At 54.9% G+C, this 14,362-nt stretch overlaps 1 protein-coding gene across 1 annotated transcript; it reads right to left on the minus strand.

Annotated features, from left to right (window-relative positions):
* Window positions 1-10,507: 10,507 nt before the first annotated feature.
* Window positions 10,508-11,498, minus strand: LOC140691776 (melanoma-associated antigen 8-like). The gene has a single exon (XM_072955877.1). The coding sequence runs from the start codon at window positions 11,299-11,301 to the stop codon at window positions 10,684-10,686; it is 618 nt and encodes a 205-aa protein (XP_072811978.1). The 5' UTR covers window positions 11,302-11,498; the 3' UTR covers window positions 10,508-10,683.
* Window positions 11,499-14,362: the final 2,864 nt, after the last annotated feature.

The raw sequence follows: 14,362 nt of genomic DNA on the forward strand, positions 1-14,362 counted from the left end.
GCCTGGACCCCCGAGAGGGAAGCGGGGGTGGGGGTTGGGGCACTGATCCCCGCCACCCTGCCTGCGGTCTCCCAGGGCTGACAGCGGAACCGACCTGGATTTATCCTGTTCCATTGATCTGTGTCCCTCCACACGGTTCCACCTTGACTCCTGGCAGCGCTGGGCTCCTTCCCTGTGCAGACCTGAAGCCGGCCTCCCTCACCCAGGCCCTCACCTCTCTCACCCCCCAGGGAGGGGGCATCAGCGCCCGTCAGATCCGGACCCCGTGCCCGGGGCTCTCCCAGGGCTGTCGGGGGGGCCGGAGGTGGATTCCCTGTTTGGAATTCAGCCTCGGTGGGTGTTTCCTCCCTGCGATTTCCAGGACCATTCCTCATCTATGGCTTTGGATTCTGACCATCGAGGGGAGCTGACCCATCAGTGTAAGTGTCCAGCAGACAGTTTCCAAGAACACACCCCAGTAAATCCTACCCCAAGTTTGGGGCGGTTTCCAAACCTCTTCAACTATATATGCCAAGACTGAGTACACTGTGAGCCACATTAAACGCCACTCCTCCCTGCAGTTGGAGCATTCTGAGTGTTCTAGCAGCTCAGGCAGGATAAGCAGGTCTCTAAGCATCCCTGAACAAAGTACACCTTCCCTTCTCGCCCAGGAGATGTATCCACGATCCCAGAGGGCTTCTCAGAGCAATCTCCCACCTGACACGTTCCTCTCACCACTAACAAGTGCCGTCTGCACGTCTGCCTGCCGCCAACACCCAGCTTCATTACCATCACCTCCCACAGAAGGAGCCCCGCCCTCCCCCCACCCCAGCTTCCCAAAGCCCTGAACTGCCCTGGCGCTGGGCACTTACACTTGGGTGCTCTCTCCCGGACCCCCACCCCCTCGCCCTATTTTCCTTTGCCCTATGGGACTCAGGAGACATGTCACCAACTTCCCGATGTGACTGCGGCTCCTAGACTATCCTAGGTGTGGGCTGTCCTGCTTTTCCGAGTGTCCCCACTGCTAACACCGAGCCCTCCAGAGAGCAGAGGCTCAGTGTACGTCTGCGGATGAACTGAGATGGTGAGCAGGGATCCTATTGATTCAGGTTGCCTTTCTCCTCCTTTCTTAACTGAGCCAGACAAATCCAGGTTATACACACATAATTATAATTTTATAGACTGACAGAAGAAAAGGGAGGAGGAGCCAATAATTAACTATCTTTCACTTTTACTTCTCTCTCTCTTGACCCCACCGAGTTTAGTGCTGATCACTCTCACATTTCCAAGTAAATTTCTATTCCAGTGCGGTGTTATCTACTTTGGCATCGCGAAGTATGATGGAAGCTTTCCCAATTTGTTTTACAAAATAGCAAAACTCAGTCCTGAGCTGCATAAGTACCAATACATGCGTAATCAATATCATTCACAAACTAAGATACTGAAGCTTATTAAATATTATTATTAATATACAGAAATCTGTTGCATCTTATACACTAACAAAGGAGCATCAGAAAGAGAAATTAAGGAAACAATCCCATTTACCATCACATCAAAGAGAATAAAAAAATCTAGTACTAAAGCTAGCTAAGGAGACCAAAGACCTGTACTCCAATAACTACAAGACACTGATGTGAGAAGCTGAAGATGACACCAACAGATGGAAAGATACACCGTGTTCTTGGATTGGAAGAATCAGTGTTGTTGACCATACAACCCAGTGGCCGTACTACCCAAGGCAATCTACAGATTCAAAGCAATCCCTGTCAAAATAACAATGGCATTTTTCTCAGAACAAGAACCAATAACTTAAAAAAGTGTACGGAAAAGGAAAAGAACCCCAATAGCTAAAACAATCTTGAGAATGAAGAACAGAGCGGGAGGAATCATGCTCCCTGACTTTAGACTATACTACAGAGCTGTAGTAATCAAAAGAGTGCGGTACTGGCCCCCAAACAGACACACAGATCAATGGAACAGGATAAAGAGGCGACAAGTAAACCCACACACTTACCGTCAATGAATCTACGACAAAGGAAGCAAGGATATTGAATGGAGAAAAGACAGTCTCTTCAATAAGTGGTTCTGGGAAAACTGGACAGCTACCTGTCAAAGAACGAACTTAGAACATTCTCTAACACCATACACAAAAATAAACTCAAGATAGATTAAAGATCTACATTCAAGACTGGATACTATAATACTCCTAGAGGAAAACATGGGCAGAACCCTCTCTGACGTAAATTACAGCAATAACGTTTTCGATCCATCTCCTAAAACAAAGGAAATAAAAGGAAAAATAAACAGCGGGGACCTAATTATACTTAAAAGCTTCTGCACAGCAAAGGAATCCACTGACTAAATAAAAAAAAAACCTACTGAAGGGGAGAAAATATTTGCAAATGATACAACTGACAAGGGAGCAATAACCACCATATATAAACAGCTCATACAATTCAACATCAAAAAGACAAATGACCCAACTAAAAACGGGCAGAACAACAGAATAGACATCTGTCCAAAGAGGAAATGCAGGTGGCCTGCAGGCACGTGAAAAGATGCTCAGTATAACTAATCATCTGGGAAATGCAAACCAAAACCACAATGAGATATCACCTCATACCTGTCAGAATGGCTACCTTCAAAAAGAACGCGAAGAGCAAATGTTGGCGAAGATGTGGAGAAAAGGGATCCCTCCTACACTGTTGGTGCGGATGTGAATTGGTGTGGCCATTGTGGAAAACAGTATGCCGTTTCTCACAAAACTAAAAATAGAACCACCAAGTGACCCAGCAATTCCATTCCTGGGTATATATCTCAAAAAAAAAAAAGATACTAATTTGAAAAGATACACGCACCCAATATTCATAGCAGCGTTATCTACAATTGCCAAGATGTGGAAGGAACCTAAATGTCCATCAGCAGATGAATGGATACACACAAACACACACACACACACACACACACACACACACATACGGAATACTAGTCAGCCATAAAAAACAAAATTTTGCCGTTTGCAGCAACATGGATGGACTTGGAGGACATTATGCTAAGTGAAATAAATCAGACAGAGAAAGACAAATACTGTATGATATCAGTTTATACGTGGACTCTAAAAAATACAACAAACTAGTGACTATAACAAAGAAGCAGACTCATAGAGAACAAACTAGTGATTACCAGGGGGGAGGGGGGAGGGGCAATATAGGGGTGAGGGAGCGGGAGGTCCAAACTATTGGGTGTAAGCAAGGTTCAAGAACGTATTGCACAACAAGGGGTATATAACCGATATTTTCTCAGAACTGTAAATGAAATGTAATCTTTAAAAAAACTGTATAATAAAATAAAGTATATTGATATTTATTAAAAGGAATAACATCTGAAGCATCACTAAGGGAAATGAAGATGAATTTCCATATCATTGTAGAGAACAGGAGCCCAGAGATGCTGTACACCGTGTTCCCCCCCACCGGCCCTGGCCCTCACTACCTAAAAGGCTGACTGCTTGCTCTTCAGACACACAGTGAAGAGTCAGCCTCACTTCCTGCCCGGCGGGAGAAGCTGCCGGACAGGGGCCTAGAAGGAGCCCAGCTGCAAGTCTGCCTCAGGCCCCCTCTTCCTCATCACTCACTCGCTCTTCAAACAGGGATGGGAAAGAACTGGGACCCCTTCTATTGACCCTGAGGAAATGTTCCAGGACTTGCAGCTTGCTGGTCTCCGTGTAGGCCCGGGGACCCCACAGGAACTCGTAGCGAGCGGGATCGCTGTTGGCCACCTGCCGGTACTCCACGTACCCCTCCTGCACCCACACGTTGGTGATGAGTTCCCTGGGCTCCCCGTAGATGAAGTGCTCCCTCCCAGCACACAGCCCCATCTTGCTAAGTGCTCGCCAGACTGCCTCCTCAGGAGCAAAGTCGCCCTCCAGGACAATCACACCCAGAAGTATCACCAGGAGGCCAGTGTTGGGCATGCTCTGCCCGTTGTCCTGCATGCCATCGTAGGTGAGGCCCAGGGTGGGGACCAGGACATACAAGTGCTCCCTGGGGTCCACCTCCTTCACATCCACCCCAAAGACCAGCTGCAGACACTCAGAGGCTTGGCTCAAGACCACAGGGAAGTGGTCCTGGTCATCTCTGAGGACCGCATTCAGCATTTCCTCTTTTGAGGTCGGCTGCTTTGTGCGGTACTTGTGGAGCAGGAAGCCCATCAGTTCAGCCATCATTAAGTGTAATGCATCTTGGAGCCGGGACTCGGCATCTGCCGGGTCCTGCCTGGAGCTGGGCCCCTCCTCACCTTGGCTTCTGAGGCCATTGTCTTCCGACTGGCTCCATGGAGGGGCTGCCACGGCTGTGGGGGAGGGGCAGACACCCTGAGGGCTCTGCGTGGGACTGGGTGTCCCAGAATCAGCCGCCTCCTCGCCAGTGCCCAGGAACAGGACTGAGTAGGAAGACGACGAGGAGGAGGAGGAGGGAGACAACGGGGATGCGCCGCCTTCCTCCTCCTCCTCCTCCTCCTCGTCCTCCTCCTCCTCGTCCTCCTCCTCCTCCTCCACCCAAATGTCCTGCTCATCCATGGAATCCTCAGCCGCTCTTGGGTCCTTAAAGTCGGCTTCAGTGTGGTGGAGGTCACGCATCTGAACGGGAGGCACGGTGAGTGGTGTCGGGCAGCTGAGAGGAGCGAGGCCAGGGGTGACAGATGGGGACCCACGGGCCTGGGGAAGAAAGGGAGTGTCAGCGGCCCGGGCTGAGAAACCCACCCTGGGGGGCTCTGACAAAGGCCACTTACAGGTCTCCTCTCCAGGGGTGCCCTCGGCCTCACAGGGGCTCTCCTCCTGGTGGACGGTCGTCTGTGAACCTGACGGGGGAAGTAAGGCAGCTCCTCAGGGTGCAGCCGGCACAGCCCGAGGCTTTGGGGGCGACAGGGGGTGGGTGGAGTGGACGTTGGCGTCGTGGGGTCCCCTCTGTTCCAGGAGCCCCCGGGCACACACTCAGGGCCCACACCTCACCTTCAGTCCTGACACTGCCGGCCTCCTGTGCTCTGTGACCCGAGGACACGTGTCTCAGACCTAGGCCTTCACCTCCCGGTGTCTGGAGCCCCTGGGAGAGAAAGGAGGGGAGACCTGGGGTCTACACTGTGGCACAGCCCTGGACCCGCGTGCTGGCAGCAGGCCTGGGCTCTGGCAGGTTCCCACTCTTCTAGGGTGGGAGGTCCTCTCCGCGCTAACTCAGGGTCCTCACCGTGACTCCAAGCGGGACCTGGGATTCTGCGCTCCAACCACCTGAGGGCCCCATCCTGATAGTAAGTCCCCGGTCTCTCTGAGCCCTGGATGCGGAAGTCAGGACACACCACGTGTGCTCATCCCGCCTGGGGGCCTCCCAGGGCTGACAGCAGGGGCAGGATCGGTTGCGTCCCCTCTGTTCTGGGGTTTCTGGTCCCCTCACTCCTCCCTCAGGGTCCTCCCCTTGACTCCTGGCAGGAGCTGAGATTCCCCCCTCAGCCCACCTGAGGCCCCGCCCGTCATTCCGGGACGCCAGTCCTTCCGAGACCCGCATTTCAGGAACTGCTGCCCGAGGTCCTCCCGCCCCATGGTCTCCCAGGACTGGCTCTGTTCTGGGGTCCAGGGTCCCTGAATGCTAACTCGCGGTCGGCACCTTCACTCCCAGGCGGCCCTGAGATTCTCTCCTCCGCAGACCTGAGGCCCCCGCCCTTTCACTATGTCCCCAGTCTGTCTGAGACTCGGATGCGGAAGTCAGGACAAACCACGTGGGCCTGTCCTCCCCTCGGGCCGCCGGACGGCTGAAAGCAAGGGCGCCTTTCTGTGGGGTGGCCACTTTTCTGGGTTCAGGGGCCCCTCCTTCCTCCTTCAGGGTCCTCACTTTGACTCAGGCGGCATGTAGCCTCCCCTTGGAACCCCCGAGGCCCCGCCCCTCATCCCAGGACCCCAGTCCCTCTGAGGCCCGGATGGCAGGAAATGCCGCCGGTGCTCACCCTGCCCCAAGGCCTCCAAGCCCCAACACTGTCCCGGGGTGCAGGAATCCTCCGTTCTCCCTCGGGGTCCTCACTTTGACTCAGGCGGCATGTAGCCTCCCCTTGGAACCCCCGAAGCCACGCCCCTCATCCCAGGACCCCAGTCCCTCCGAGACCCGGATGGCAGGAAATGCCGCCTGTGCTTGTTCCGACCTGTGGCCTCCCAGGACCGACTGTGTTTTGGGGTCCAGGGTCCTCACTGCTCGCTCACAGTCATCAGCTTCACTCCCAGTGGGACCTTGGATTCTCTCCTCTGCAGATCTGAGGGTCCCCCCACCCCCCATCTCACACTAAGTCCCCGGTCTCTCTGAGACCAGGGCGCCGCAGTCAGGACACGACACGTGGGCCAGTCCTGCCCTCGGGCCTCCGGACAGCTGCTAGCAAGGTTCCCTGTCTGTGGGATGGCCTCTTTTCCGGGTTCCGGGAGCCCTCAGTTCTCCCTCAGGGTCGTCACTTAGGCGTCATGTCGTCTAGCCTCTGGCCACCCGAGGCCCCGCCCCTCACCCCAGGACCCCAGTCCCTCGGAGACCCGGGTGTCAGGAAATGCCGCCGGTGCTCACCCTGCCCCAAGGCCTCCAATGTCCAACACTGTCCCCGGGTGCAGGAATCCTCCGTTGTCCCTCGGGGTCCTCACTTTGACTCAGGAAGCATGTAGCCGCCCCTTGGAACCCCCGAAGCCACGCCCCTCATCCCAGGACCACAGTCCCTCCGAGACCCGGATGTCAGGAAGTCAAGGCCCCACGAGTGCTCATCACACGCAGGCCCTCCCAGGGCTGACAGCAGGGGAGGGATCTGTTTGGCCACTTCTGTCCTCCGTCAGGGTCCTCAGCTTCAGCCCTGGCGGTTGCTGGGACGCCCCCTTGTTGACCCGAGCCCACACCCTCACACCAAGGCCCTCACTGCCCAGAGACCCCCAGGGGAGTCTGTGGACTCACATCAGGCCACCAAGCCCAGGGCTTCCCAGGACCGTGGACGCCAGGGGCTGAGATGGATTCCCCGGGGGTCCCTCAGCCCTCCCTCTGCTCCCCACCTGGGCTCCAGGCTGGGCCTGGGCCCCTCCCTCTGCCCACCTCAGTTTGCTCCCCTTGGACCCAGGCCCCTCCACAGCCTGGACCCCCGAGAGGGAAGCGGGGGTGGGGGTTGGGGCACTGATCCCCGCCACCCTGCCTGCGGTCTCCCAGGGCTGACAGCGGAACCGACCTGGATTTATCCTGTTCCATTGATCTGTGTCCCTCCACACGGTTCCACCTTGACTCCTGGCAGCGCTGGGCTCCTTCCCTGTGCAGACCTGAAGCCGGCCTCCCTCACCCAGGCCCTCACCTCTCTCACCCCCCAGGGAGGGGGCATCAGCGCCCGTCAGATCCGGACCCCGTGCCCGAGGCTCTCCCAGGGCTGTCGGGGGGGCCGGAGGTGGATTCCCTGTTTGGAATTCAGCCTCGGTGGGTGTTTCCTCCCTGCGATTTCCAGGACCATTCCTCATCTATGGCTTTGGATTCTGACCATCGAGGGGAGCTGACCCATCAGTGTAAGTGTCCAGCAGACAGTTTCCAAGAACACACCCCAGTAAATCCTACCCCAAGTTTGGGGCGGTTTCCAAACCTCTTCAACTATATATGCCAAGACTGAGTACACTGTGAGCCACATTAAACGCCACTCCTCCCTGCAGTTGGAGCATTCTGAGTGTTCTAGCAGCTCAGGCAGGATAAGCAGGTCTCTAAGCATCCCTGAACAAAGTACACCTTCCCTTCTCGCCCAGGAGATGTATCCACGATCCCAGAGGGCTTCTCAGAGCAATCTCCCACCTGACACGTTCCTCTCACCACTAACAAGTGCCGTCTGCACGTCTGCCTGCCGCCAACACCCAGCTTCATTACCATCACCTCCCACAGAAGGAGCCCCGCCCTCCCCCCACCCCAGCTTCCCAAAGCCCTGAACTGCCCTGGCGCTGGGCACTTACACTTGGGTGCTCTCTCCCGGACCCCCACCCCCTCGCCCTATTTTCCTTTGCCCTATGGGACTCAGGAGACATGTCACCAACTTCCCGATGTGACTGCGGCTCCTAGACTATCCTAGGTGTGGGCTGTCCTGCTTTTCCGAGTGTCCCCACTGCTAACACCGAGCCCTCCAGAGAGCAGAGGCTCGGTGTACGTCTGCGGATGAACTGAGATGGTGAGCAGGGATCCTATTGATTCAGGTTGCCTTTCTCCTCCTTTCTTAACTGAGCCAGACAAATCCAGGTTATACACACATAATTATAATTTTATAGACTGACAGAAGAAAAGGGAGGAGGAGCCAATAATTAACTATCTTTCACTTTTACTTCTCTCTCTCTTGACCCCACCGAGTTTAGTGCTGATCACTCTCACATTTCCAAGTAAATTTCTATTCCAGTGCGGTGTTATCTACTTTGGCATCGCGAAGTATGATGGAAGCTTTCCCAATTTGTTTTACAAATTAGCAAAACTCAGTCTTGAGCTGCATAAGTACCAATACATGCGTAATCAATATCATTCACAAACTAAGATACTGAAGCTTATTAAATATTATTATTAATATACAGAAATCTGTTGCATCTTATACACTAACAAAGGAGCATCAGAAAGAGAAATTAAGGAAACAATCCCATTTACCATCACATCAAAGAGAATAAAAAAATCTAGTACTAAAGCTAGCTAAGGAGACCAAAGACCTGTACTCCAATAACTACAAGACACTGATGTGAGAAGCTGAAGATGACACCAACAGATGGAAAGATACACCATGTTCTTGGATTGGAAGAATCAGTGTTGTTGACCATACAACCCAGTGGCCGTACTACCCAAGGCAATCTACAGATTCAAAGCAATCCCTGTCAAAATAACAATGGCATTTTTCTCAGAACAAGAACCAATAACTTAAAAAAGTGTACGGAAAAGGAAAAGAACCCCAATAGCTAAAACAATCTTGAGAATGAAGAACAGAGCGGGAGGAATCATGCTCCCTGACTTTAGACTATACTACAGAGCTGTAGTAATCAAAAGAGTGCGGTACTGGCCCCCAAACAGACACACAGATCAATGGAACAGGATAAAGAGGCGACAAGTAAACCCACACACTTACCGTCAATGAATCTACGACAAAGGAAGCAAGGATATTGAATGGAGAAAAGACAGTCTCTTCAATAAGTGGTTCTGGGAAAACTGGACAGCTACCTGTCAAAGAACGAACTTAGTACATTCTCTAACACCATACACAAAAATAAACTCAAGATAGATTAAAGATCTACATTCAAGACTGGATACTATAATACTCCTAGAGGAAAACATAGGCAGAACCCTCTCTGACGTAAATTACAGCAATAACGTTTTCGATCCATCTCCTAAAACAAAGGAAATAAAAGGAAAAATAAACAGCGGGGACCTAATTATACTTAAAAGCTTCTGCACAGCAAAGGAATCCACTGACTAAATAAAAAAAAAACCTACTGAAGGGGAGAAAATATTTGCAAATGATACAACTGACAAGGGAGCAATAACCACCATATATAAACAGCTCATACAATTCAACATCAAAAAGACAAATGACCCAACTAAAAACGGGCAGAACAACAGAATAGACATCTGTCCAAAGAGGAAATGCAGGTGGCCTGCAGGCACGTGAAAAGATGCTCAGTATAACTAATCATCTGGGAAATGCAAACCAAAACCACAATGAGATATCACCTCATACCTGTCAGAATGGCTACCTTCAAAAAGAACGCGAAGAGCAAATGTTGGCGAAGATGTGGAGAAAAGGGATCCCTCCTACACTGTTGGTGCGGATGTGAATTGGTGTGGCCATTGTGGAAAACAGTATGCCGTTTCTCACAAAACTAAAAATAGAACCACCAAGTGACCCAGCAATTCCATTCCTGGGTATATATCTCAAAAAAAAAAAAGATACTAATTTGAAAAGATACACGCACCCAATATTCATAGCAGCGTTATCTACAATTGCCAAGATGTGGAAGGAACCTAAATGTCCATCAGCAGATGAATGGATACACACACACACACACACACACATACGGAATACTAGTCAGCCATAAAAAACAAAATTTTGCCGTTTGCAGCAACATGGATGGACTTGGAGGACATTATGCTAAGTGAAATAAATCAGACAGAGAAAGACAAATACTGTATGATATCAGTTTATACGTGGACTCTAAAAAATACAACAAACTAGTGACTATAACAAAGAAGCAGACTCATAGAGAACAAACTAGTGATTACCAGGGGGGAGGGGGGAGGGGCAATATAGGGGTGAGGGAGCGGGAGGTCCAAACTATTGGGTGTAAGCAAGGTTCAAGAACGTATTGCACAACAAGGGGTATATAACCAATATTTTCTCAGAACTGTAAATGAAATGTAATCTTTAAAAAAACTGTATAATAAAATAAAGTATATTGATATTTATTAAAAGGAATAACATCTGAAGCATCACTAAGGGAAATGAAGATGAATTTCCATATCATTGTAGAGAACAGGAGCCCAGAGATGCTGTACACCGTGTTCCCCCCCACCGGCCCTGGCCCTCACTACCTAAAAGGCTGACTGCTTGCTCTTCAGACACACAGTGAAGAGTCAGCCTCACTTCCTGCCCGGCGGGAGAAGCTGCCGGACAGGGGCCTAGAAGGAGCCCAGCTGCAAGTCTGCCTCAGGCCCCCTCTTCCTCATCACTCACTCGCTCTTCAGACAGGGATGGGAAAGAACTGGGACCCCTTCTATTGACCCTGAGGAAATGTTCCAGGACTTGCAGCTTGCTGGTCTCCGTGTAGGCCCGGGGACCCCACAGGAACTCGTAGCGAGCGGGATCGCTGTTGGCCACCTGCCGGTACTCCACGTACCCCTCCTGCACCCACACGTTGGTGATGAGTTCCCTGGGCTCCCCGTAGATGAAGTGCTCCCTCCCAGCACACAGCCCCATCTTGCTAAGTGCTCGCCAGACTGCCTCCTCAGGAGCAAAGTCGCCCTCCAGGACAATCACACCCAGAAGTATCACCAGGAGGCCAGTGTTGGGCATGCTCTGCCCGTTGTCCTGCATGCCATCGTAGGTGAGGCCCAGGGTGGGGACCAGGACATACAAGTGCTCCCTGGGGTCCACCTCCTTCACATCCACCCCAAAGACCAGCTGCAGACACTCAGAGGCTTGGCTCAAGACCACAGGGAAGTGGTCCTGGTCATCTCTGAGGACCGCATTCAGCATTTCCTCTTTTGAGGTCGGCTGCTTTGTGCGGTACTTGTGGAGCAGGAAGCCCATCAGTTCAGCCATCATTAAGTGTAATGCATCTTGGAGCCGGGACTCGGCATCTGCCGGGTCCTGCCCGGAGCTGGGCCCCTCCTCACCTTGGCTTCTGAGGCCATTGTCTTCCGACTGGCTCCATGGAGGGGCTGCCACGGCTGTGGGGGAGGGGCAGACACCCTGAGGGCTCTGCGTGGGACTGGGTGTCCCAGAATCAGCCGCCTCCTCGCCAGTGCCCAGGAACAGGACTGAGTAGGAAGACGACGAGGAGGAGGAGGAGGGAGACAACGGGGATGCGCCGCCTTCCTCCTCCTCCTCCTCCTCCTCGTCCTCCTCCTCCTCGTCCTCCTCCTCCTCCTCCACCCAAATGTCCTGCTCATCCATGGAACCCTCAGCCTCTCTTGGGTCCTGAAAGTCGGCTTCAGTGTGGTGGAGGTCACGCATCTGAACGGGAGGCACGGTGAGTGGTGTCGGGCAGCTGAGAGGAGCGAGGCCAGGGGTGACAGATGGGGACCCACGGGCCTGGGGAAGAAAGGGAGTGTCAGCGGCCCGGGCTGAGAAACCCACCCTGGGGGGCTCTGACAAAGGCCACTTACAGGTCTCCTCTCCAGGGGTGCCCTCGGCCTCACAGGGGCTCTCCTCCTGGTGGACGGTCGTCTGTGAACCTGACGGGGGAAGTAAGGCAGCTCCTCAGGGTGCAGCCGGCACAGCCCGAGGCTTTGGGGGCGACAGGGGGTGGGTGGAGTGGACGTTGGCGTCGTGGGGTCCCCTCTGTTCCAGGAGCCCCCGGGCACACACTCAGGGCCCACACCTCACCTTCAGTCCTGACACTGCCGGCCTCCTGTGCTCTGTGACCCGAGGACACGTGTCTCAGACCTAGGCCTTCACCTCCCGGTGTCTGGAGCCCCTGGGAGAGAAAGGAGGGGAGACCTGGGGTCTACACTGTGGCACAGCCCTGGACCCGCGTGCTGGCAGCAGGCCTGGGCTCTGGCAGGTTCCCACTCTTCTAGGGTGGGAGGTCCTCTCCGCGCTAACTCAGGGTCCTCACCGTGACTCCAAGCGGGACCTGGGATTCTGCGCTCCAACCACCTGAGGGCCCCATCCTGATAGTAAGTCCCCGGTCTCTCTGAGCCCTGGATGCGGAAGTCAGGACACACCACGTGTGCTCATCCCGCCTGGGGGCCTCCCAGGGCTGACAGCAGGGGCAGGATCGGTTGCGTCCCCTCTGTTCTGGGGTTTCTGGTCCCCTCACTCCTCCCTCAGGGTCCTCCCCTTGACTCCTGGCAGGAGCTGAGATTCCCCCCTCAGCCCACCTGAGGCCCCGCCCGTCATTCCGGGACGCCAGTCCTTCCGAGACCCGCATTTCAGGAACTGCTGCCCGAGGTCCTTCCGCCCCATGGTCTCCCAGGACTGGCTCTGTTCTGGGGTCCAGGGTCCCTGAATGCTAACTCGCGGTCGGCACCTTCACTCCCAGGCGGCCCTGAGATTCTCTCCTCCGCAGACCTGAGGCCCCCGCCCTTTCACTATGTCCCCAGTCTGTCTGAGACTCGGATGCGGAAGTCAGGACAAACCACGTGGGCCTGTCCTCCCCTCGGGCCGCCGGACGGCTGAAAGCAAGGGCGCCTTTCTGTGGGGTGGCCACTTTTCTGGGTTCAGGGGCCCCTCCTTCCTCCTTCAGGGTCCTCACTTTGACTCAGGCGGCATGTAGCCTCCCCTTGGAACCCCCGAGGCCCCGCCCCTCATCCCAGGACCCCAGTCCCTCTGAGGCCCGGATGGCAGGAAATGCCGCCGGTGCTCACCCTGCCCCAAGGCCTCCAAGCCCCAACACTGTCCCGGGGTGCAGGAATCCTCCGTTCTCCCTCGGGGTCCTCACTTTGACTCAGGCGGCATGTAGCCTCCCCTTGGAACCCCCGAAGCCACGCCCCTCATCCCAGGACCCCAGTCCCTCCGAGACCCGGATGGCAGGAAATGCCGCCTGTGCTTGTTCCGACCTGTGGCCTCCCAGGACCGACTGTGTTTTGGGGTCCAGGGTCCTCACTGCTCGCTCACAGTCATCAGCTTCACTCCCAGTGGGACCTTGGATTCTCTCCTCTGCAGATCTGAGGGTCCCCCCACCCCCCATCTCACACTAAGTCCCCGGTCTCTCTGAGACCAGGGTGCCGCAGTCAGGACACAACACGTGGGCCCGTCCTGCCCTCGGGCCTCCGAACAGCTGCTAGCAAGGTTTCCTGTCTGTGGGATGGCCTATTTTCCGGGTTCCGGGAGCCCTCAGTTCTCCCTCAGGGTCGTCACTTAGGCGTCATGTCGTCTAGCCTCTGGCCACCCGAGGCCCCGCCCCTCACCCCAGGACCCCAGTCCCTCGGAGACCCGGGTGTCAGGAAATGCCGCCGGTGCTCACCCTGCCCCAAGGCCTCCAATGTCCAACACTGTCCCCGGGTGCAGGAATCCTCCGTTGTCCCTCGGGGTCCTCACTTTGACTCAGGAAGCATGTAGCCTCCCCTTGGAACCCCCGAAGCCACGCCCCTCATCCCAGGACCACAGTCCCTCCGAGACCCGGATGTCAGGAAGTCAAGGCCCCACGAGTGCTCATCACACGCAGGCCCTCCCAGGGCTGACAGCAGGGGAGGGATCTGTTTGGCCACTTCTGTCCTCCGTCAGGGTCCTCAGCTTCAGCCCTGGCGGTTGCTGGGACGCCCCCTTGTTGACCCGAGCCCACACCCTCACACCAAGGCCCTCACTGCCCAGAGACCCCCAGGGGAGTCTGTGGACTCACATCAGGCCACCAAGCCCAGGGCTTCCCAGGACCGTGGACGCCAGGGGCTGAGATGGATTCCCCGGGGGTCCCTCAGCCCTCCCTCTGCTCCCCACCTGGGCTCCAGGCTGGGCCTGGGCCCCTCCCTCTGCCCACCTCAGTTTGCTCCCCTTGGACCCAGGCCCCTCCACAGCCTGGACCCCCGAGAGGGAAGCGGGGGTGGGGGTTGGGGCACTGATCCCCGCCACCCTGCCTGCGGTCTCCCAGGGCTGACAGCGGAACCGACCTGGATTTATCCTGTTCCATTGATCTGTGTCCCTCCACACGGTTCCACCTTGACTC

The sequence above is a fragment of the Vicugna pacos genome, chromosome X (genome assembly GCF_048564905.1).
Source record: "Vicugna pacos chromosome X, VicPac4, whole genome shotgun sequence".
Lineage (NCBI taxonomy): Eukaryota > Metazoa > Chordata > Mammalia > Artiodactyla > Camelidae > Vicugna > Vicugna pacos.